This window comes from Mycteria americana, chromosome 13 (assembly GCF_035582795.1).
Source record: "Mycteria americana isolate JAX WOST 10 ecotype Jacksonville Zoo and Gardens chromosome 13, USCA_MyAme_1.0, whole genome shotgun sequence".
Lineage (NCBI taxonomy): Eukaryota > Metazoa > Chordata > Aves > Ciconiiformes > Ciconiidae > Mycteria > Mycteria americana.
In genome coordinates, this window is record NC_134377.1 from 17,961,385 (window position 1) to 17,986,212 (window position 24,828).

At 42.0% G+C, this 24,828-nt stretch overlaps 1 protein-coding gene across 1 annotated transcript; it reads right to left on the reverse strand.

The window, feature by feature from the left end:
* Positions 1 to 1,832: 1,832 nt before the first annotated feature.
* On the reverse strand, positions 1,833 to 24,783 carry YPEL1 (yippee like 1). Its single transcript, XM_075515824.1, has 5 exons — positions 24,375 to 24,783; positions 20,153 to 20,435; positions 8,855 to 8,898; positions 7,293 to 7,401; positions 1,833 to 6,304 (listed from the first exon to the last, which is right to left on the reverse strand). Exons 2-5 carry the CDS (start codon positions 20,267 to 20,269, stop codon positions 6,215 to 6,217), a joined length of 360 nt encoding a protein of 119 aa, XP_075371939.1. The 5' UTR covers positions 20,270 to 20,435; positions 24,375 to 24,783; the 3' UTR covers positions 1,833 to 6,214.
* Positions 24,784 to 24,828: the final 45 nt, after the last annotated feature.

The window sequence follows — 24,828 nt, forward strand, 5'->3', positions numbered from 1 at the left end:
GGAGTCTATCTGAGATGACAGCTTATAAGCGCATGAATAAAAGAAAGGGTAGCAGGCTATCTTCCGTTTTCCTCCGATGGAAATACTACGCTTGATCTCCTACGCAGAGCATCCCCATCCCTCGTGAGATGAAACGATGGATCACTGAGGAGACTCGGAAGAAGCCCGCGCTGAAGGACTTCCTTCTCAGCCGCAGGCAGTCCCAAGGGCCCACGGCTGATGCACTGTTGCCAACGTTCAGTAATTGAACGTTCAACTAAAGCAAATAAAAACCAAAAACCAACCCCCCCCCCCAAATCCTACGTGAGTTCTTGCTACCGATTTCCTACTTCACTCAAAGTGTTCAAATGCAAACAACTGGTGTTTTGTATCTGAATTCTGTGTACCCTTTTAGTTTTCATGCTAAAAATAATCGAATGATCTCAGTGACATAATTGAGCCGACCTTGGAGTTCGGAGAACTTCCAGGAAAATTTCATTAACGCTTTAATATTACCTAGCACGCACCGACATCTTGTACCAGCAAGCAAGTCTGATGTAAAGCACTTCCTTGAAAATTATTTATTTCACATGATTTAACGTGATTAAGGATAATCCTACGCCGGTTATTATATAGAAGAGTAAACTAAATCACTGCAATAGTCCCTTGATTTTAAGAAATTTTAAAGGATATTTTTACTATCAGTAAACAGAGCTTTTTTGGGGATTTGTTTAAACTGAGGTATTGGCTGAAGTCTTCCAAATCAATAATATGAAGTCTTTCAAATATGAAGCCTTTCATAATAAAGTCCCAGTTTACCTTTGCTCTTGTAATCACAACCGTTAAGATCAAAATGACCATCTTCAGATGAATCTCCAGGAGGAAACACCGCTTTGCTTGGCCTAGCAATTTCCTAAACCATCAATGAGTGTCATGGAGCGGATGCGCAAGCTGAAAAGGGCCTGGGGGCTACAGCGGCTGCCGGGCCGGACACGAGCCAAGCGTCCCCTCGCCTAAAGGAGCAAACCACGCTGGGGCTGCAGGAGGAAAATAGCCAGCTTAGCGCAGAAATCATCTCCCTCCTACTTAATCACCCCTTCTCAACCCACGCTTGCTGTTTTGCACAGATTTTCCACTGGAGAACGCGAGCGCCAGTCGCGGCTGCTGCTGCGGGCAGCTGGTGCTGCACCGACGTGGTCTGCAGGGAAAGGTTTGTATGCGAATGTTGGTGGGAGCCCTTCAGCCACGCACGCAGCACGCTGCAAATACCCAGCCGGAATAAATCCGAGTCACTATGAAGCCCACCATGACCTGGGCTCTCGGATGGAGAAGACCAATCTTCATCGCATCCTTGTTACTGACTCACAGCGGGGACTTTAACTCCACTGACGCGTGAGAAGACCCTTCATCTGGTTAGAGGAACCACAGACGTTCCTCCCAACCAAAGCAGAAATAACAGATGGAGCGCCGGTGCTCAGAGTGCTCCTCTGGTCTACGGATGACCAAGATAACGCAACAGAAAGCACACCCACGCTTCCTTCAGTTTCTCTGAAAGTTAGTTTTGGGGTATGCACAGACTGACTCTCTTTTTGAAAGCACTTTACATGATTGGCTCAAAATGGGCAACGGCTCTAAAGGTAGCAACACAACTTCCGATGTTTTGGAAAGATCAGTGAAAGGAAAAAACCAGATGTTTAGTGGCAGTCTTAAAACCACATAAAAATCAGATTCAACCCACATTTATAAGTTTTTAAGAGCAACTAAGAGCACCGGCTTTTCTCTCTGGCCTTATCAGAGAATAAAGAATGAGAATTTAATTAGCAAGAAAAGACAGCACAAAACCAACAAGTAACTCAACAAAACAATCGAAAGCTTTTATTGTGATACCTCAAGTAGATACAATATAGTGAAACAACAAATGATGTACAGTATTGCTAGGACAAAACAGCAACACAGCCATGTCACCTGTAAAAGAAAGCATTGTAAAGAGTTTAAGAAACAATGAGGCACAACTCAACTGCCGTTTACGACTCATGCTTTAGGCCTTAAACCATCTGTAACAGTCCTTTTAACAGAAACCTCTGAAGTGTCTGTTCCTTTTGCAGTAAGCGTTTGTACTGCTGGTTGGCTTAACATGAGTCTCAATGAAGTACAATAAAGTGTCCAAAAAGTTTAACAAGAATTTGACAGCTTCTTCCACTCATCGCCATTATCAAAGAATGGAGATGTTCAAAATTTGGTCTGTGAGACTGCAGGTCACTACTGTTGCAATCTGACTGCTGAGATGAGCGTGCAGAAAAGCTCTACAAGCGTTACTCGGAGGGAAGCGCAAGTCCACCGAAAATGGTACACAGCATTCATGAACTCTTGCACTAAGCTGATACACCGACAAGAGATACGGATGACCGTTTGGTTACGGGCGCAGTGATGCTTTTTGTCAGAACCTCTGAGGCCAGATTTTGACTCAAAGACATTTCATAAACTGTATTCCCCCTCCTCTCCCCTGGATTGCGAAAGACTGCAAGCGTGCGAGGCATCCCACTCTGGCCGTTATACTGGGCCTTGCAACTGGGAAGTTAAGATGGAATTATAACAAACTTCATTAATACAGTTGGTCATTGTATAGCGTACAACGAACGAGGGAAATTCATATTCTGGCCCTTTTTACTGGCAGATAAAATTTAGATTACTAGACTGCTAAAAGCATACAGCAAGAGTGGTTAGGTTGATGTGTCAGCAACCCCTCACCAAATTCTGCAGCTTATTTCACAGCAAGTTTGCAACTTAACAGGATTTTTATAGATGGCAGCATTGCCTTTTATTAATCAAAAAGGTACTTAGAGTGACCAGCCAAAGAGTAACTCTAGTGTTTGGAGGCAGACTCCGTCCTGGAACACTCTTGTTACGGCCATTATTTTGGACCTAGACAGAGAATGTGTGGTCAGATTACTAAAGTCACATCAAATTATGATCAATTACTTTAGGACAGGCGTGGCTTTAGAGGTTCAGAGGAAAAAAAACTTTCGATACATGTACATTTTTGCTAGCAAATTCCTATGCATCCCAATGAACAGTTCTTCTAAGCCAGCTCATAGTCAGTTCATTTGGTCCAAGAAAGAGCCAGCAAGAAACAAAGGTTCACAAAAGCTTTTTGTTACAGTTTATAAAAAACAAAATACAAAATAAATGTTAAGACCAACAATAAAAATAACCAGTACAAGTAACAAAAGTGCTCAAGTTGGAGGGGAAGTAAACTTGCCCAGAGCAAACACATACAAACTTTAAATATAATCTTTAATATATTACAAAAATTGGTTAGAGGGAAAATGCTTTAGTAAAATTTTTTTTCAAGTAAGTTTATTTTTCTTTCAAATGACTGCTGGAGGGTTCAGTGACCAGACTGACCTCTTCACATCAGCCAGCAGCCATTGCTATCTGGATTCTACTTTCACCAAAACCAATAACAAGAACTCTCTACATCTTTACAAGGGGAGAAAATAATCATTGACGCTGCCAAGCAACATAGGAAGAAAATTCACATATTCCCTCAATAGAATGAGCCTCGAGGATTGTTACACGGCAGCATGAAATAGCAGTTCTGTACTAGCTCTACTCCTTACTCCTTCTAAGCGTCCACTCTTAAAAGACCAAAAAGAATATTGCTTTGTTTGGTTCTCTTAAAAGCCACAAACACCACATACAGATCATTAACTCTTTATGCCAGTAGTCTGAAGCTCTGTGTGCTAAGCACTTGATGAAGTCCCAACCTTTGGCATCAAAGTTAATTAAGGTTTTGGTGAAAATGTCCAGTTTGAAATACAAATAATGCACTGAAGAAAGAGGTTGAATTTCTAAGTAAGAATCAGACTGTGTTACAGACAGCATTAACTTACTAACAAGAGACAGCCAAACCCCCAATTTTAGAGAGAAAAATCGTTAATACTTTACATATTTTCTTTAATTTCAACTCTCTACTGAAAAGCAGACATTACTTTTGTCTTCAGTCCAGTGTACTGCTTCAACACATCTGTAGCCAGGAAATAAGAAAAGCCCAAAGGTACACAAACTTCACGTAAGCACGTTCACAACTATCAACATTGCAACTGGACTTTGAAGCCAACACAAACCTTTTGCTGATAGAAGTTTTAGTGCCTTCCTTGTTGGCAACATATATCACAACGGAGGAAAACAAAACCCCAAGAATTCCAGGTCAAAAAGATCAAGAGACAGGCAACACCCAAGCCCATCTTGCATCAATGCCATTGTTAAAAAGGAGACTTCGAAGCCTGGTGATGTGAACATGAAGCAGTAACGTGTAAGCCACAAAATCCAGACTGAACGCGACTGTGCCGCCTCAGGTCTCTGGACTGAAACCCAACAGCTTTAGCTACCTCTCTCATTCTTACATCTTTAATTCATAGGTATAGATCCCGACATCATCTTGAATGCAGTTTAGCCAGCCTGCATCACAGAGAATGCGTGTGCATGGGTGAACTCTCTTCTCTCTCCTCCTCTCCACAAAGACACCGGAAAGCTGGTTTTAAAGATTTGTATTGCCCCTACCCATTGGCATAATTTTTCATGTATGACAAAATTTCTAAAGTGCAGCAGAGTTCAGAAAGCCTATCAGAGATTCCCAAAAACGTAACAGCAGCAACAGCACCTAGGACTAATTTTGCAGGTGCCATATTAGAATTGTTATTGAGAGAAAATGATTTTGTATTGCAAGGCTTCCATATGGTTCAGTTATAGTACTTATATAGTGTTAAAGGGTTTTTTCCAAATATTTTGTCCTCAAGCATTAAAAGGATTAAAATACAAAAAGTCTTCAGAGACTGTTTAATTTGAAAATAAAGTTAGCAAATTTATGTAGAGCGTTTCTTTCATAGTTGCTCAGAATTTGCATGCACAGATACCAACAGCTAATATTGTGCATACACTTTCCAGAAGTTTCTCTAACTCATTCCATTTAAGAAACAGCGTGAGAACAAAACAGAACGTCAGTTTCATATAAATTTTTATTATAAAAAGGTACTTGGGGATGATTTAGCCAGCAAACCAAGAAACCCTTTCCCCACCCCCAAGTTTTAAAAACTATCTGTTATTTTATTTTATGAAAAACTGAGTCAAACTTCCCTTCCCTCTTATTACCCCTCCTTTTCCTACAGGTACTGTATTAATTTTCATGCCATAGGCTCTGGCCATTTCTCACAAAAATAAACGTTTTTGTTCAAATGTAGCAGAAGCAGAATACTTCAACAAGTTTCCTTGATATCAACCTCTTTGTCCAGTGCATTAGGACTATACAGTTACATGGAACCAGCCATAAAACTTTACTGATGCACAAGTCCCTGTTACTGGCAAAGGTACAGTACCAAAACTTTTATTTTTTAATACACCGACTAATTTTTTTTCCCAAAATAGAAGATGCATATATTTTTCTGCCTTTTTAATCTTGCGAGCTATAGTTTTATAAATTTCTTACCAGCAAACTCCTTAGGGAATATGTTGGTCTTAAATGAACATATTCTATAGCATTACTCATTTAAAATCCTTCTAAGATATTTCATTAAGAAACCAAACCTCTAGCATAACCTTTCCTAACAACTTGAGACCTGCTAACTTCAGTCAGTGCAATTGAAGTATTTTTTAAAGTGAGCACTGTACCTTTAACCAATTCGCCTACAAGATGGAGATAGGTTGTGGTACACTCGAATTTAAAAAAGAAATTAATAACTACAATACTGCATCCTCTTCACTGCCAAACACATCAGAAATTGCTACATATAAAAAAGCACCCCATCCCATACATTCTTTCGGACTGCTCAGATACAGAACTTCTACAGGACTGGAGTGTAGGTGTTTAGGCAAGAAGCATGCACAGCAGAAGGTAGCATTAAAGGCATAGGTCAGAGAGAGATGCTAACCAGTAAAATCCGTTTTCAATTAGTGAACTGTTTCTCTAGTTTGAGAGAGTTTAGAAAAAGGGCATCCAAAATGTTCCAAAACAACTGTTCACACAATAATACACGTACAAAAAGAGGGAACTTACACAAGGAGAAAAGGCAAACATGGCCTGAAATAGCCACTTACACTACACTACTCATTTGTGAGGTTTGAGAGTTCAGTGATATTCTCAGGGCCACTCTAGCCAAGCTCTTCCTTTACTTTGCGTTAGTCTTTGTAAAGCACGTTCCACAGAATATTGTCCAAACAGAAGGAAAAAGGTTATGATTCACTCCCAGCCATTGTCTTTTATCATGTGGGCAAGTTCAATGATAAATTTTCCTTCTTTGTATTTCTGACTGCTCTCAAAAGCATGTTCCTGTAAAGAAGAAAAATCAAGACACTGAAGTAAGCTGGGGAAATTAAGTATTTTAAACATCAAACTTGCATTAAAAATACAAACCAGGAGACATTCCAGTCAACATCCCGTATCGGTTACACCGAATCAAGGGCGGGAGGGAGGAAAGAGAGGGTGAAGAGGGTTGAGAGGGAAATAGGAGTCAACTTCTCCTCAGCAGAATCAGCAGATCCACTGCACAACAAATCTTGCTTTAGAACTTTCCATGGTTTCTCACTGCTTAGGGAATTATAACGCTTTTTTTACGTGAAGGTTAGGAAATGGCATGTTATGTGTGTTCAGTTTTCTTATTCCCAGAAGCAATGAAAAGAGGGAACAGGGAACCTTTTTGAAAGCTCTCCTCTATATTCATCATCCAGAGGGAATGCATTAGGACAAGTTCTTTCTATAAGATCTGAAGCTATACTGAATCAATGAAAATCCAACATGCAACACCCACAATCTAACGTTTTCAAAACATCAAACTTGCAACACAGCTGCAAGTGTTACAGGTAACTGTGCAAGTGCACGGATACCTTTTCAAACAACCGAATTGAGTCCACATCAGTTGTAAGCAGTGGAAACATGCTCAGTACCATTCATTGTAATTCGTATTTTTGCTATATGAACCAACTTGTGCAACCCAAGAAATTAAAGACCCACTTTGACAATTTCTTCCATCCGGTTTAGTGTACGTGGTTGGTAATTTTGCAAAAAGATATTACACAAGTGTTAGATAGCTGTAATAGCACCTACAGCCCATGCTTGTTTTGCAGTGCAGAATAAAGTTGTTATCTACTACAACATTCCAGCAGGTGTAGGAAAGCAAAACTACATTACAGCCTGATATATACAAAAGCACTAGAGCTAACTCACCTAAACTATCAGTATAGGTGCTACTCAACGGCCTACTCAAATATCTGTGCTTCAACAGATAAACATTTAACAAAGACTTAAGTATATTGCTTACGTATTTCCATCCAAGAGTGGTTTTACAGTTTTCACAATAGATATCTGCTACAGCATGTAAACCTGTCAGAAGAACTCGCTCCTCTGCTGGACCACAGCCCACATTTACCCTGAAAAAAACCAGGAGAAATTACTCTACATTAACGGCACGAGAGCGTTTCTTTTCTTACCTGTTACTCACCTTTTCTCCAGAGGACAAAAAAAAAAAAAAAAAAAAAAAGAAAAGGAGTTTAAAAAAAAGTGCCTAACTTATTCGATGCTGTAAAAGTAACTTCCTCTGTTACACTGAGCGGAAGAAAAAATGGTTTTGTTTTTTGTTTTTCAAGTGGCTAGTCTGAACAGCAAACTGTTGGTGATGCCCACTTACTCCTATCAACCAAGGCTAAATAGTTAAACTTTCAGAGGACAGAACACTAAGCAGTAACTGGATACCTCTACAGTTTCGGGCTTTTCTTCAAAAACAATTTGAGACCTCTATAATGGCAGTCTGTAGCAGTAAATCAGCACCAACAGCTCAATTTAGAACCAACTCCAAAATAGCAGCAAGGAAAAAGCTTCATAAATATTTCTTCGCTGCAGATCAGCAGACTAAGCCACGATGAACAAACAGCAATACAAAAACAAAGCATCCCATGAAGTACTGCATCGAGCTAGCTTTTTCACGAATAAGAGAATGCAGAAAACATCAGGCAAGACTAAATGAAGTTTTTAGACAGTGTTATACAAGAGCAAAATTTGGCATTTTTGCTGTTTATTACCAGATTCTTACTACTACAATTATACTAGAAGTTCCAAGTCACCACTGAACGACTACATATAAAAAGAATTTCAAGGATCTGCAATCAAATCCTTTGCAGCTGCAGTTCCATTATCCTGGTCTAAAATAGACTAAGACACTTAACTGCATTTATTTTTTCCAAAATGCTGCAACACAATAAACTGCTGAAAAATAAAGACAAAAATGCAATCCTGCATATTAGAAACTTAAAATACATCCATTAGCAAATTCAAAGAGCCTTATATCATGGGTAGGACGTGCCTAAAATTGCAAATATTAGGCTTGATAAGATCACAGAGACCTTTTGCCTCTAGCACATTTGCAATATTCAAGGTCATTTAAGATGTACCAAGTTTACTGGAACATTAACCTGTAAATGTATCTAGCTATCACACTGGAAAATTCTTCTTTAGACTACAGCAGAGTTGTCCAAAGCAAATTTAGTCACGCAATATATTTTGATTTCGGGAATATGTCAAAATGGCAACCTTTACTCAAGACGCTTACCATTACACACACAAAAGGAATTTCACATTAACACCCTCCCCTAAACTTTGAGCTATTAGCAGAATTATTTAAAATAGGAGATAAACCAGTATGTGCATAGGGGTACCTACGGATCAGCTCAGTAGCACTGTAATAACTGCTGCTTGTGAGCAAAGCCAGTGTTAAACAGAACAGGGCCAAGTGCAGCTACACTAACTCCTACTGTTTTCCACTCAGGAAGCATACAAAAAAAAATTACACTCTGTAGGTAGTGTGCATAACCATAACAAGATACTTACACAGAATTAAAGAGGTAGGCTCGTCCCTGGCTTCCCTGGAAGGACTGCATAAAAAAAAAAATTGCACTCGTTAAAACCCACCAAAAAACCCCACCAAACAAAAAAGTAGTTCCAGAAGGGTGTGTTAGTAAGCATATAAACATAATACAGAAATAAACTATTTCAAATGAATTACTTTATGTTAAAAGTTTATACCAATTCTTTCCAGGAAAGCCTGGTCAGCAAAGTTTTCACCCACATTAGGTCTTTAGCAACAGTTTTAAGTTGCTAAGCATTATTGTTCAAAGTAAGACGTCCGTAATGCAAACAAACCATACTTTTTTCCCACCCCTCTGCAAGATATCAATTCTCATTCTCCTAGACATCCTTCATCCTAATTAAAATCTGGTTTTAACTCAAAGGGAATTATTTCCATCTCCTCTGTCCTCTCCCACTGCACCCAAAAGATGATTTATTTCAGTTTCATTGCATCATTTGATGCAAGACCAGCGAAATTCTGGACCAATCATAAAACCAGCATGCTGTATTCAGGAAATGCATCTGATCAGTTTATAAGCTCAGCTTTATTTTAATAAAACAACTGTTATCATCAAATGCCTAAGCACAGCCATATGCTTTCAAATCTCTCACATTCCTGATAGATGATGGACAAAAGACGACCGTGAGTTTCTTGGCTGGATCTAAATTAATGTTTTAGTTCAGAGCAGTAGCACAGTTTTGAAGTAAAACCCCTGATCAACCACACTTACTGGGGGTTGGTTTGGCTTGCAGAGCCGTTTCAGTGCCTGTGAACCACATCTTCGTTCCTCCTGTACCCAACTAAACCAGCAGCTCTTCTGCATTAGCCCTTCAAACGCTAATGAAGATACGAAGGCCTGAACCTATGATGAGAGAGCCTTGAGCTGTGAGCAGACTAGATCCGGCCACAGGCGAAACGTTCAAAATGTGCGACACCGCTGCTTTCACCTGTTGATTTGTCCCTTCTCTGCTGAATTACTTGATAATTTAGACATAGGCATTATTTCCCATTCAAACAAGACCAGACTGAAATGGAGTTTTTCTCTCTTCCATACTAATTCCATTTGAAAAAAATCCCTAAACTGTCTTAATTTCTTTTTTTCCAGACTTTCCCTTCCCTAACCTACTTTCAAATAAAATTAACAATTTTATCCACGCTGAAGAGAAAGTACAATTGTTTTGAAGAATCCTTGCAGTTCTAGTATTGAAGATCAAAGACCAACTTTTCTGAAACCTACATTAGATCAACGTGGAAGGTTTTTGGAAGGAAAATCTCACCTTGAGTATTTTTGAATGTTTAGTTTTAGTAGGTTTTTGAAGGTTTTAGTAACATTAGGCATGGAACCATAGGCAGAAGGACCCTTCTGCAATGGATTCTTCTTCTGACATGTATTTCGTTATATCATCAGAAGTCACTTGACAACAAAATAGACATTTTGCCAGTCTAATGATTAGCAACACACCACCAGTAACTGTTGTATCTTAACTACTTACTCAGAACAGTTTGCAAAAAAGATGTAAAATGTATATAAATGAACACTTTTTGATCAACACTAACCAGATTATATACTGCAACCAAGAATGTTGAAAGAAATCCATGACTCTGGACTACTAGTAGCAACGGTGGCAGTGTAGTTACATACAGCCCTTAGCTACTCATAAAATCACACCTTAGGATGAGAAGTTCTACTTCACGGTTTATAGCATTAATATTTTAGTATTATTTTAGCAACCATTGAAAAGAATTATTAAATGGAGATTTTTGGGCAGAGAACGTATTTCTCCATCCATAGCAAAGACAAAAGAAAAGCTACTCTCTCCATTAGCCAGAACTGCACGTCTTATTTTTCACAAGGCGAGGGAAAAAAAAGAGAGGCTATGCAGTACAGTGAAAGCTAAAACTTCAGGTAGGACTGACCCTGAAAGGAGAGACTCAGCTGAGTACGGAGTCTGAACAGCTCTGCCAGAAAGTAATCCTTACACCTACTGTTAAAACAAACAAACAAAACACCCATCGCTTCTCCTGAGATGCTTAAAAACGCACCACAGAGCTGGCAGCGTGGTACACAGCCTACAGTCTGCAGTTTCTATAGAATAAGCAGCGCGCGCTGAATTAGAGCCAGTGTCTCACAAGCAACAACGAAGCAGAGAATGCTTACTGCAGGTGAAGACAAAAACTCGTCGCGTATATACTCTCCAAAACTGCCCGCTAACAAATTAGTAACTAGCCTAAGTCAACTACGTATGAGTTTAGAGACAACTACAGTTGTGCAACCCCAAAATTTAAGAAAAAGCAAAGGAAACACTTTAAAGGTCCTCTTACTCATTAAGAAGTAAACTTAAACTAGAACTTCCTTGTTCCATGTACCCAGGATTAAGAAAAAGAACTTTCAAAGCCGTGATGACCATTATTTTTGGTTAAGCTACTGTAAAAATTCTTGAATTAAAAAAGTTGCAGCCATTTCTCCTTGCTTTAAAAACTCTGTTGTGAATTAGAATTCACAAATCTTTTTCCAAACTGCACCAGAGAATACTCTCTCCTTTTAAATTAATCATGTGCTAGTTTCTCTATTTACATGCAATTACACATGCCAATCGCATACAAATTAACATGGGGGTTTTTTTTGTCTGGTCCTATACAATCACTTTAAACTACTTATATGCCATACTTGAAGTTCCCTAGCTAGCTGGGAAAGAGAAAGACTCCAGAATAAATCAACAGTCAGGAGACCTTTTGAACTACTTCATGCAATTATTTCTGCCAAGTTTATGTTTAGTCTTGACTTAATATCACCTAATAAAAGCTCTCCTTTGACCCTGCATTTCTCGAAATTAAGCAGAGGGCAGTAACAGGATGCCAGGAATAGCAGAAAAAGAAGCCCTTCCCCTCTCTGGTTTCAAAAGCTGAAAAAATTCTAGCCAAACGAAATACAAGCCACAGGCTGGAAAGTACTGCTTGAGTTGTTCTTTTTTCCTGATGTATTTTTAAAGGCGACTTTTCTTGCACCCTTTCCTTTGTTGCCCTAACTATGCTGTAATCTCCTAGGTTTTTTGCCCTCAGAAATGGCCATCTTCATTACCTTCTAATTTTCGGGATTATCAGGGTAGAGTGGAGGGAAAAGCAACACAAAACAGAACCTATTCCTGGGACAGTGGTTTTAGAAAGAAAATCTGTTCACAAATATCCCACCACGAAAAGCTCCTCCGTTCCCACCTTCTCTAGCTTCCTGTTAGCAGAGCTTGGCCGATTCATCTGTCTCACCTACATACATGTTTAGAGGATAAATATTACATTTACATGCCACAGAACAACTGCTTCTTTGCCCAGCTGGGAAGAGCGCGTTCCTCCGTGTGTACATCACTCACAGGTAACTTGACAGCAGCCTGTGGCAACTTGTGTGACTGTGTTCTGGAATACAGGGCTTGGGTCTAGGCAGCTCAGATTTTCCTTTAAAACCCGTGTCAAACCACAACATGGATGTGCCATTGAGCATTTAATGGTCTGCAATCCATCCACGTGGAGCTCTTAGATGCTGACTGAAGTAAAACCACTGTAAAGATACCAATTTTTAAATTCCCGTGCCTTTTAATTTTTCTTATGCATTTCTTAACTTGTCAGAGCTTGGCATAGCTCCTTATTCACATGAATAGCTGTGGAGATTTTTTTTCCCCAAAACTGTATTCAAACAACACAAAAAGGTATACATCTGTCACATACGCATTTTCTTGACCACAGTACATTGATTTACATGTAGTATCCACCTACTAACAGGTATAAGAAAGATTTATTATCAGAGCTCTACTTCCTGATGTATCCTATTACTAGAAATGAAAAGAGGACAACTCATTTTGGCACTTGAATTGCTTGCTAAGCTCGTAACTGGGCTATAACAGAGTATTTTGCATAACCAGGAAAAAATTAGTACTGAACAAACATTTGTTTTACCAGCGCTAAGTTTCTCACACTCTGCACTACTGACAGGTTAATGCCTTGTGCGTCAACTCCTCAAAGGAAATGAGAGTATTTTAAATGGCAGTGTCAAGGACTAACAGGCGTAACTGTTCAAACCAGTCTCCAGACAAACTGCTCTTCTGAAGAATAAACATCACCTGTGCAAACGCAAACTTTTACTTTGCAAGATTTGTTCAGCACTTCCAAAATTGCTAGCACTATACATAAATCATAACTAAACCAGAACATTCTATTAAAACTGAGTCTTAAATAGGTGTCTCACCCAGCAGAGAGGAATTAGAAGACAGTGGCAAGTGTGACCAACTGCCATCAATAATGACTCACATCAACCAGGATTTTTACTTAGAAGCTGGGCAATTTATCAGTTCAACTAATATCTGCAGTTAAAACAAACTTGCTTTAAGCCTGCTTTTTGATGGTCCTCAATTAATAATATTGCATTGATTTATGAGTTAACTTTTTCCCTACAAAATCCACATCTTTGACTAGCCGTCCATTCCTACAGGAATATCTACAAGATCCGTAACTTTTTCTTGTTTCAGCACAGTTGAAAGTATCTAGAATGTCTGATAGTGTAAGCAAAACCGTTTAACTGTGCTTAGGAACTATACTAAGGTCGGCTGCAACAATAGTTTGGTATCATGATCTTTCAAGTCATCTGAGAGACCTCTGTCATTAATACATTTTGCAGTAAAGAAACTTCATAAATGTTTCACTTAGACACTAGTACATACCTGCAGAATTAGAAATGATCTATGCTTCTAAGTTAAACCCGTCATTACCTCTAACACCAGGATTAGCTGTTTTACCCAGGAGAAAAGGAAGTATCAGTTAAGCAGAACATGCGTTTACTGCCCTAAGGCACACCTAAGGGCATGGGTGGGGGAAGAGAAGCTACTAAAAATCTTACTTAATTAATTATTCCCTACAGATGGGATTAGATTGTGCAGCTAGAGATCATGCTCCGCAGAAAATATCCAGAGAAACTGCCATCTTAGCACGTATTAAAGGTATGGCAGGCATTATTATAAGCAAGTCAGAATGGCATTAACAGTACTTTCCTCAAGCACAGCTTGCAAGCTGCTCGTAAGACGGAAAAATAATTTTAAAGAATAGAAATGAAAGAAGTCCATAGGTTTTTTTTCGTTTCCTTTTCTTCAGTTTCCTTTCATTTGCTAGAGTTCACTTTACAAACGAAGATAGATCAACCTGAATTAGTAGTCTGAACAAATATGCAATTCAAAGAAATATTACTGAGTAATTCAGAAGACAGTATTCTTAGGGGTGGTATTCTTAAGGTAAACCAGAAACGCACACAAGTGCTCTGACGTCTGAAATTATCTTTCTCAGTAAGATGCATCAGAGACTGTAAGGATATCCTGTCACTTCAGGATTTGCAAAATAAATTCAGAAAACTGAATTCAACAAAAGATACAGACAAAAAAATTTATCAGGGAAGAAAAAGATCCAACTCCTCAATACTGCAGACAACTAGCAATAATGCTGCTCAGCTGCTTACTAGCCCAGTTCTAGATGACTCCATAATAAGTATTAAAAATTTTTTTTGAAAGTACATTTTCATTCAATTATTTACTGATTTTAATAAAGCAAGTTATAAAGCTCAATATGTAGAGAATAACCTTAAAAAATTCCACCCCCAAACCTGCAGATTTGGCAAATGGTATTTCCCAAAGGTATCTTGAGTTATACAGCGTCTTGAATGTACTTCAGAAATAATTATGTCAAAACACCTGTAGAGTAGAACACTTCCCTTGCACACGTTCTAGCTCCTTTAAGCCTTCAAATCTATTCTTGGATGTTTGCCAAAGATTGCTTCTCTTCCAAAAACTATATTCTTCCCCCAGGAGAAAAAAAACAGAACCCAAAAAACTAGAAGCCTCTAAGAGAAAAAAATTATCACCAAAATATTTATGAAATTAGGCCCACTCTCAACATTTTCAGCAGGGAACAAATATGGCCTTCAAGCATACAACAGGCCCAACTATCCTTCCAAGTACTCCTCATATCATAAGCAAAGGGGATTACCAAATTGAATCAATCCAAGAACAGCACATTTACTTAAAGACAATAAACTCTTAAAAAAATTCCTCTTGAACTCATCAGTTGAACAGTGGAGGACAAAAACACAGACTGCTAAGCAAGGCTAAAAATGTTTTGGCATCTATTTAAGCTGAAGACTTTTCCTCCTCATCAGCAATATAACAGCAGTCATACTGAATGCCTCGGAGAACTAAATTTAACCACCAAGATTGTTCTTTTACCCATAAAGTGCAAGGATTTCCCAGCGAGGTCAACGACAGTTACGTATATATACCTTTATGCAGAACTTGTTCTTGAAAATACTGACACATCTAGTCTCGTCTGTGACTTCATATGACTCTTCCCCCCTCTGGTCAGATATGCTTTGCAATGAATGGGACAGAAGACAGCGACAGTATTTATACAGGCATCTATACAAAGTAATCCAGATTTTCTTCCATCCCCAGCATTAAGGCACACTGTAAGACAATTCAGCAGGCTTTCAAGCAGGTCAACCTCGAGTAACAAAGCATTATCATTTGCAATATATCCACTAGGTTCCAAGATTTCTATTAGGTATTTTTATTTCTTTGTAATTTGTTGGACCGTGACTGAATTTCTAAACAATTACTAGAACTTAGAGGTACAAGCCATTCTCAAGTGCTTTGGAACTTAGGCTCTTCAAGCAACATTTGTCTCCTGTGAAATTAACTACTGCTAATAATCACTGCACATTCTCTACCGTTTACAAACAAATCAGAAGAAAGCTCTTTCAGTTAAGCCCTTCAACAAAACTTATTTTAGAATTGCTTTAAGAGTGGCATACATATAACATTTTGTACAGGCCACACAAGCGGCAACCTCCCCTGGACTTCAAAGAGTCTTGTAGAAGTTTTCCCTCAAAACTTAATTATGTCAATTTTTTAAATTGTCGGGATCTTTTAAATAATTATTATTATTATTATTATTATTATTATTATTAACATATACTGTTTGGTCACTGTTTACATGCTGTTTGTGCTAAATCCAACAAGTGCCCCCTATGGCATCAGTTTTTTGCCTTGCCCTTTATTAAGGCCTGTGGCTGCTTGCCGATAGAGGTTACTTCTCTTCTGTGCCTGTAGTCATAGCAGCATATGACTCTAAAAATAGCCATTTGCTTCTTTAAAGAAATAAAAAACCTGCAGGTTCTTCCCCTGTCCTCTGAGTGCCCCCCAACGTAGCAAAGACCGGTACACTCCCTCCAATAGTATTTTTTAAAAAATGTTTAAGATTCACTTTGAAGTCTCCGCCAAAGAACCAGAAAATCCAGCGCTTGCAGAGTTGTTAACAGTGCAAGTCGGCAGCGTCCAAGCTGCACCTAACACCACTTCAGAATTACACTTATTTGAATTAAGTCACCTGCAGTTTGCCAGTTCTCTCATATATCCTTCAAATCAGCGTCGTCCCCAAGACGACTGGAGTTACAAATTCTGGCGGCTGCTCACAGACGCGCGCGCGTTCAGCGGCGCAGCCCAACCGTCGTCAGCATCCCCAGAACCTCCTGGTTCTGAACCAGCCTTCTTCCCACCCCTCCCCTTTCCCAAAGCTCCTCCCTAGACACAGAAAACACAAGGTTACGGAGTGAAAGTATCTAGAAATGTACGCTCTAACCGCTAACAGCCAAGTCGATTTCAACACCAGGCAACACGGCGAGTCCTTTCGTAGGTGCAGAGAGAACTAAAACTACAGATAACGATGAACTCGCTTGTGCAGGTGGCACATTTTTATACTTATTAGTCTGCATTCTTATTCCTAAGCCATTGCCAAGACTCTTGGTTGCCATTTTATCACCAGCAAGGGCACAAGAAAAAAAGAGCTTCGTGATTAATTCTAAGGCAAGAAAGAGATCCTGCTGCTCAAACAGAACAGAAATAAAATGAAAAGGTGATTCGTGTATGCTGCCATTCTTGTCAGACAACTGGCATCAGCAGTTCCCAGAAGCAGAACTGCAGCTCCGTACTGGAGTCTGGTATTCTGAGGACCAGAATCAAAGGGAAGATTGACAGAAATACGCAGCACTCTCTGCTTTTCCACGACAGACCAACATTTAAGAGAAACACAACTCACTTCATAGCATAGCTTATCTTGTCTTCTTGAAGTTGGAAACATTATAGCATCGGGTATAACAAATGCTTATACCTCAAAGCACGTTAGAAAGGTAGTTATAGCTGCTTTAAATCAAGAGCGCGCCACGTATTTTGGCTCTTTTTCCCTGACCACACAGAAGAAAGCAACAGCCACCATGCACCCAGGAAGGCGGGGGGACGACCCCCCAGTGAAGCCGTTACAGCGAGGCATCTCATACTGGGCGCCTTTGTCTGCTGAAGAGCGTGTGTGGCACCGGGGTTCTGCAGTGAGATTGTATAGTAAGCATTTGGAAGAAGTGAAACTATCTGTAACCAAAAATTGTATTTAGCAAGTGTTACGCAGAGCTTTAGCTTTTAATTAGGCCCTCAGAGTAAAGCAGAGGGGGAAAAAAAAAAAAAATCAGGTTCAGCAGTCCAATTCTCTGCTCCAGCAATCAATCCAAAACAGCACAGGAACTGCACTGTTCTTCGTTAACTTTAGATTGTATGGCATCAACTTGCCATACTTCAGGTTATTTTAAGTATTTCTGCTGCAGCTGGGTAGTTATAGTAACTAGGATTCTACATATTGTTAGTATAAATAACAATATATCTCTCATTAACAATTACACAAAGTGCTTTCATTGATGCACATTATAAGAGAACTTCAGAAAAAAGATTCGTATAAAAACCAGTTCTGACATACGCTCATCTGTTAGTCCTTTTACACTTCTAAGTTATGTCTACACATGTTGTCTAGGATATTTCTTCAGTTTTTATTTTCCAGGTTAACCTGCGTTTTCATTTAAAACAAATAAAACCTTATTTCCTCCCATCACTCCCCCTGCCACTCCCCAGGACAGCACTACTTATTTTTAATGATCCAAGTGTATCTCGCTATTGCTTTGCAGTTGTCTCCATGAGTGTTGGAATATATACAAGTTACGCTTAAGAAGGGTGGGTTTTTTTAAAGCTATGTTCCAAATAAAAGTACAATGAGAAATGTTTTTTTATTTTACAGACATACAAAAAAGATACACCTCACATTGAAATGTATTTCTCATTATCACACAGATTTAGACAATAAAACATGGTCAAGAAGTCTTAAGTCAACAGAATATGGATCAGCTGTCAAATAAGCATATGGTCAACCTGCAAGTACAGAAGCTTCTTGTAAGATGTCTTCACTGAAAATTACGGAAACCAGAAGTAGAGCAGAATCCATATCTGACACCCTTCCCAACACCATCAGAAATAACTTAGAAGTATTTACTAGATAGATTTTTTGAAGAGTTCTCCATGTTCTTTGAATTGAAAATGTGATTTTTTAAGTGTTTGAAATTATTTATGAAGCTGTAATATGAACACATGATTTGCTTAAGAACATATTCAAAATATTCTGCTGACCAAACTCCCAAGACCCTGGAGAACAAGTGGCTCATGTGGTAGCTGTGGCAGTTTTGCTGACATGCAAAAAAAAAAAAAAAAAAAAAATCTAAGTCCACCAAAAGAAGAGCTTCCTAGTAAGTATGTGAGCATGGATTGCATTTTCTTGATGAATTTATACATCTCGAGAGACACAGCTAGCAAAGTTTCACTCTTCCTGTAGGCATCTACAACCTGAAGTTCAGGAAAGATGTAAAACCCCTCCCACTAGTTTTTGGCCCAGAACATGTAGTGAATAATGAAGCTGTGATTGCTTGTAATTTAGAGTCCAGTGTTGCCAAAAAGACTCCTTGTACTCAAATTCCGAAATCAACATGGAAACAAACGAAATTCAAATGGATTCACATTACTATTTGAATACTCCTCTTGGTTTTGCTGACCTTAAAACGAAATAAGATCACTATAAAGACAGTGAGGAACTTTTTTCAACTTAATACAAGGAAAACAAGTCCTCCCTCTTAATTTCTTCACATAATTTTTATATATGTAACTAGCTCGCTGTTTCACATTTAGTGTCACATTTGCAGTTCCATGCCTCAACACATGTACTAAGTTGATGGAAAGAATTGTTTAGGGGAAGAGTCTAAAGGCAGAGCAGAAGAAAGCAACCAGTAACGCTGCCAAGAACTGTCACCAGTTTTACTATTCGAGTCAAAAAGTTGTCTTGAGATCTAAGCAAAGATCAAAAAGATTAGTAACTCAACAAAAACTGTACCAGGGAAACCCACTATTTCCTGATAACCCTCTAAGGGATAATAAGCAAGCAGGTATACTTTCTCCTCACCCAAAGAAAACCTCAATTCAGAAGTAGCAGCATTCTCAACCCCCCCATCTCTTCAGCACTCACGAGCAGCGTCACCTTAGTGCTACTGAACACAGAAACAGGCAGAAGCAACAGATAAAATTAGTTATAAAGGGTTTGCCACTAGAAATTTTATTTGACAAAATAGTTATATAGAAAGCAATTTGTATCAAGAGGTTTGAAAAGCAACTGAAGTGTTTTCTCCAGGACACCACGAAGAGCAAATCCATCAGGAGCTTATTTGAAATAAAGAATGAACCAGTGTGCCAAGTATTTATCCCAAACTTCATGTTTTCCTACGTATTTCATACATCACAAATCTTGGTTTCTTCCAGCGACAGGTAAGAAGGACAGACCTAGCCTGTTTCAAGGATCCACACATCCTCTAAGCTTAAGTTTAGACAGTCCAACTATTTTGAACATTTCTGGCTAATCATATTCCTTAGGAACTGGTATACAGCAGAAGTAAATGTGTTTAAAGATTCCATAATAGCAGTGGAACGTTCTGGAAACAGCCAGTTTTGTGACCTTCAGTCAAATACAGTCAAAAGTAATCTTTATCTGGCATAACCGTAATGAGAATCATTTCCCTACCCAGAGATCCATGTTTTGTTCTGACAGTTTTCCTTAGCAGACTTTTCAGATATGACAGCTCACAAATAGTACCTACCTGACAGCAGACAGAGGTTGTTAATATGGGGAATATATCAGATCAGCCTTTATGTCACATTCAAAAGTTTCCAGAATATATCCAGTTCTCAGTACACAACAGGTATGACCCAAGAGCGAACCCAGGGAAGATACTTTGAAGGATGCATCAATTTGCATCCCATATCTACTGGGAGCAGCGATACAGTGATAACCGTTTTGGTTAAGAAATAATTCATGAGGTCTCTAAACAAACCACTTGCCTTGGAGATCAATTCATCATGATTGGCTAGATGGGCTCTGCAGTGGATACAGCTGTAGGTGCGATGACAGTTTGGCAGGTAAGCCTGGAACGTTTTTGATTTTGTCATTTTTACCATCTCTGCTGGTGGCTCCTCACTCAGCTCAGGGCTGGCACTTGAAGAATTACAACTTTGCTGAACTCGCTGACAAAAGAAACACTGGAATATGCAAGCAAAAGCCGTTGTTGTTCTGTAGTGTGTGTGGCACTTTCCACACAAATGACAGAAGAGAAACAGTCACAACCTGTAGGTGAAAAGAGCACAACAATTAGCAGCTTACAACAAGGCCAGAATAAACTTGTTATTCAACAATTCTAGAGACAAAGCAAAGTGTTATTTAGAGCAAATGCCTGGCTACGCTACAGGCCCCTTTTTTCTACGAAGCCGCTCAATTCAAGTTCCATTCAACACAGCAACAAGCAGTTCTGTTCCACTAGTGGCGTCTACTCCACCACATTCCTAATGAAGGAGATTCAAACGGTTCTCCATGAAACACAAGCACTTTCTACGATATACCAGGTACAGTCTTTAAGACATCCACGCAGAAGATTACAGCAAAAAGGCAGGGGATTAGAGAAGGTTAATTGTCTTTGAAGTTCCAGCGGTTAGTTCCAATATAGTAAGTGACAAGGCATCTCGGAAAACACTTGCTATGTCCAACCATAAACATACAATAGGTATTTGCACTTGGGCTTTCAGCAAAAGTCTTGCTGTATCGCATCTGGCTTTAAGTCAAATACCAAGCAAGATGCTGCCACGCTATTCAGGGATCTGTGTCTCCTCCTCTTTCAGGCTCAGCAGATGTATGCCTTTAGGCAAAGGCCTTTTTGACTGGTGTCCTGATCAAAGCTAACTAGATACTTCCTCATTCTACCCGAATAGTCTTAATGAATGCTACCAAAAATCACAGTCGATAATAAAAGCTAAATTCTACACAGAGAATACCCCATTGCATTGTTAGTCCTCAGAGTGCCTTTAAGAGACATTATATGCACAAACAGAGAAGGCCAGACCTTCCTGCCATGCTGGAAAGCAAGCCTTTCTTGGAGTTTGCCTGAAAATTAGATTCTAAATATTCATAACATCTACTGATCTGTCAGAGGCCATCAGTTACCACGCTGTATGCATCAAGCTAATGAGCAATCCAAACATGAACACTGCACAGTCACTTATGTCATCAGCTATCAGGTGACTGACGGAGTAGGTCAACAGCACAAACACAGAAATGAGGGCCAATATAAAGAATTTACAATATCTTGATCCAGCTATTAAAACGAGCATGCAAAACACTTATCACAGTTGTAAACTGTGTGCAGGGCAGCAGTTAACCACTCTTCTAGCAGTAGGATACTAGTAATACAAATAGAGCAGATAATGAAAGCCACAGAAATTAAAGACTGGTTATAGGAAGCAGTCACTGTGCTTCAAAAGAAGTCTTGAAAAAGTAATCTGTACACCAGGCCTAGCACAAGAGACAACCACAGCAAGATTTAAAGGGTTGTTTGTTTGTTTGTTTTAATCTTAAGCTTATGATAGCAGCAGGAGAAAAGACTCAATAACTACTGAAGGACTTCTTACACAAAGAATTGCAAAGGCGAGATAAGCCATAAACAAGACATGTAGCAGAACATATACAATCCAAAAAATAAAGCAACAATGGGAACAAGCTGCCATCCAAAGCACATATCGACCCATCAGAATGATTGGACTTTTGTTAGTCACTGAAGAGGAAAACAGATTTGATAAGGGGTACATGAATATGTTTGAAATATGAACCCGGTTAGTATGAAGAGCAGAACTTAATAATTAATACAGTCATTTAAAAAAATATTATATACCTATTGTTGCAAGATAATTATAACTGCAAAAGGAAGAATGATTACAGTGTTTGGAAAGAACAGCTTGCTTTTCTAGAACAGCTAGATATTAAGCCACATTTATTAGAGGTAACAGATTATAGGAGAAAGAAGACACAAGAAATACAATCTGGAAGTTAAACGTGAGGTTCCCTTTACATTCCATGCTCGAGAGATACAGATCCTGTTTAGGTTCACAGAAATGGAAAAAACCCCAGGGTTTCAGAATGAAAGGCACCACAAGCAAAGATGTTTTGACTTTGGATTAGGTCTTCTTGATCAGTAATTGAAACATGAGTTCAATGTGTGCAAGAGTTCAGCAAGTTGAATACAAGAGGAAAAACATTTTTCTTCAAGGCATTCCTAGAAACTCTTTTAATCACATTTCTAAAGGCAATCCAGACTCTTTCAGACTCCATATACCGAGTCCTCCAACTACAGAAGTGAAAGAATTCCAAAGCTCTTTTGACAAAACTGTATTTGGTATTGCTCTCTTCAAAAAGAGAACAATCCCAAGTGTTTGATATACACCCTAAGAACCACAGAACTTGTTGCTTTCTGGTGTTAAAGGCAAGATTCAAAACGTGAACCGCTTCTCAGCTTGCTCTAGTAACGGTGAGTAAACCCAGTCTCACTTCACTCCGACAGCGGGGAGCAGCAGCAGGTTCCACGGCTGCTGTTCAGCACTCTGCGGAAAGCAGCGTGAAAACCCGCGGCAACGGTTCCTTCCCTGTTCTTCGCCAACAGCAGGGTCTGTGCTTTGGTCACGCACCTGACAGCTACGGTTCCTGAACAACGTGAAAGGCAGCGCACAACCGAGTGGAAGGGCAAGCGTACGGGCTGCTGTCTTTCCACTTAAATGGCCGTCCAGACCCCGTTTCCGTGACTCGTATTTGCACCTACCAGTCTAAACCGACACGAACCCCTCCGGCACCGGCACCGGCCCCGGCCCCGGCCGGCCCGCGGCAGGAGCAGCCCGCGCCAACAGCGCTCTCCGCCTCCCTCGCAAGCGCCGCCGCCGCCGCGCACCCGGGGCTTTCCCGGCCGCAGGCACAGAGCGGCCCGGCCCCGGGGACGCCCCCGCCCCCGGGAGGCCCCGCAGGCCTCGGCCCGGCGCGGACGAACGGCTCCGGCCCCCCCCCCCCCCCCGGCACGGCGCGGGCCCGCGCCCCGCCCTGTGACGTCACCGGGGAGGGGCGCCGGGCGGCCAATGGGCCGGGGCGGCCCCGCCCCGCGCGGCTCCCGGATGTGTAAACAAACAGCGATAAGCGTGGCGGGGGGGACGGGACGGGACGGGGCGGCCCCGCTCGGGCGGAGCGGGAGCGGGCCGGGGCCGGGGCGGTGGGGCGAGCTGCCTGCCGGGCGGCGGCAGGGACAAGCGAGCGGCTGCCCCGCCTGCGCGGGGATGGCCACGCACACAAGCGTACAGAGAAATAAAACGGGTCAGAAAGCGGCCCGGCCGTCGCTCCCGGGCTCCGAAAAAGCGTTCAGAGGAGGGCAGGGGACACGCGTCGGACCCTGCGGGCAGCTCCGCAACGCCGGACGGAGCCTCCGCGCGCTCCTCGGAAGCCGCGACTCGGCTACTCCAGCAGGAAAAACCTGACAAAGTTGAAGACCGAGACACGGGAGCCTCACTTTTCGCTGTAGATACCGAGAAATAACAGGAAGAAAGGCTGCGAGGAGAAAGTTACGGGCAGAGACAGACCTCGGTTTCCCTGCCGGGAAGGAGCAGCCGCTCCGTGCGCGCTCAAGCCTTTTCCTCCCTCACGCCAGAGCACGAAGCCGCCGCGGCGGGTGACGCCGTTGCCCTTTCTCTGCCACTCGCAGCGATCCCCGCAGGACATCGGCTCGCTGCCCCCAGCACGCAGCCGGGGGACTGCCGTGCGCGGCCGCCAAACGCGGAGCGGCTCTCTTCCGGCCCGCCGGCTCCGTCCGCGGCGGGCCCCGGGCAGGCACCGCCGCACCGCTCCCGGGGCCCTCGCACGGCGGGGGAGAGCGAGGGGGAGCCCGCCGGACCCCCGCTCGCCGAGCGCGGCCTCGCCCCCCCCCCCCCCCCCAATTATGTAAACCGTCACCGCCCGCCCCGTAACGAGGAGGCTACAGGCAGGCAGCGCTGCCGTCATTTCCAGGCGCTATAAATAGCGCCCGAGCCCTCCTCCCGCCAGCAAAGTTGCCTCGGCGGCCCCCCGCCCCGCGCGCACAGGAAACCGCGGCCCCCCCGGCCGGGGCTGCGACGCGGGGCTCCTTTGGGAGCCGCCTCCCCCCCAAAAAACACCGGCCCCGAGAACAAGGAGAGGGGCCGGCTCCGCGCACGCCCCGGTACTCACCACTGCGCCGTGCCGGCTCCGCTCCCCAGCCCGCGCCCCGAGCAGCAGCGCGCCCCCGGGCCCCCTTCCCTCAGGGGGCGAGGGCAGGAGGGCAGGCGGGACCCCCGGTCCTCCCGCGGCGGCCGGCGAGGGCTCGGCGCCGGGCCCTCACCGAAAAACAAAGGGGGGGGGCGGGGGGGGGCGGCTTCCCTCGCCTCGAAGGTGCCTCCTCGGCGGCGGCCAGGGGTCATAGGCGGGGGCCGGGCGCGCGTCTCCCGCCCTGAGGGCCGAGGCGCGGCCGAGGCATCCTGCTGCCGCTCTGCCGCCGCCGCCGCTCTGCCGCCGCCCGCCGCCGCCTTTGTTTTGTTTTCCCCCGGCCCGGGGGCGCTGCGGCCGTTAAACCCGCTCCCACCGCCGCCGGCAGCCAATCACCGCGCGCGCGCGCGCGCCCTCGCGCCCGCCCCGCCCCCTGGGG

Excerpts from the sequence above, each read along its gene's own strand:
- YPEL1 (XM_075515824.1), bottom strand. The coding sequence starts at position 20,269 with ATGGTAAAAATGACAAAATCAAAAACGTTCCAGGCTTACCTGCCAAAC. Across the intron at positions 8,899-20,152 it reads ATGATGAATTGATCTCCAAG|TCCTTCCAGGGAAGCCAGGG; the intron begins GCAAGTGGTTTG and ends TTTTTTATGCAG. Across the intron at positions 6,305-7,292 it reads CCACTCTTGGATGGAAATAC|GAACATGCTTTTGAGAGCAG; the intron begins GTAAGCAATATA and ends TCTTCTTTACAG.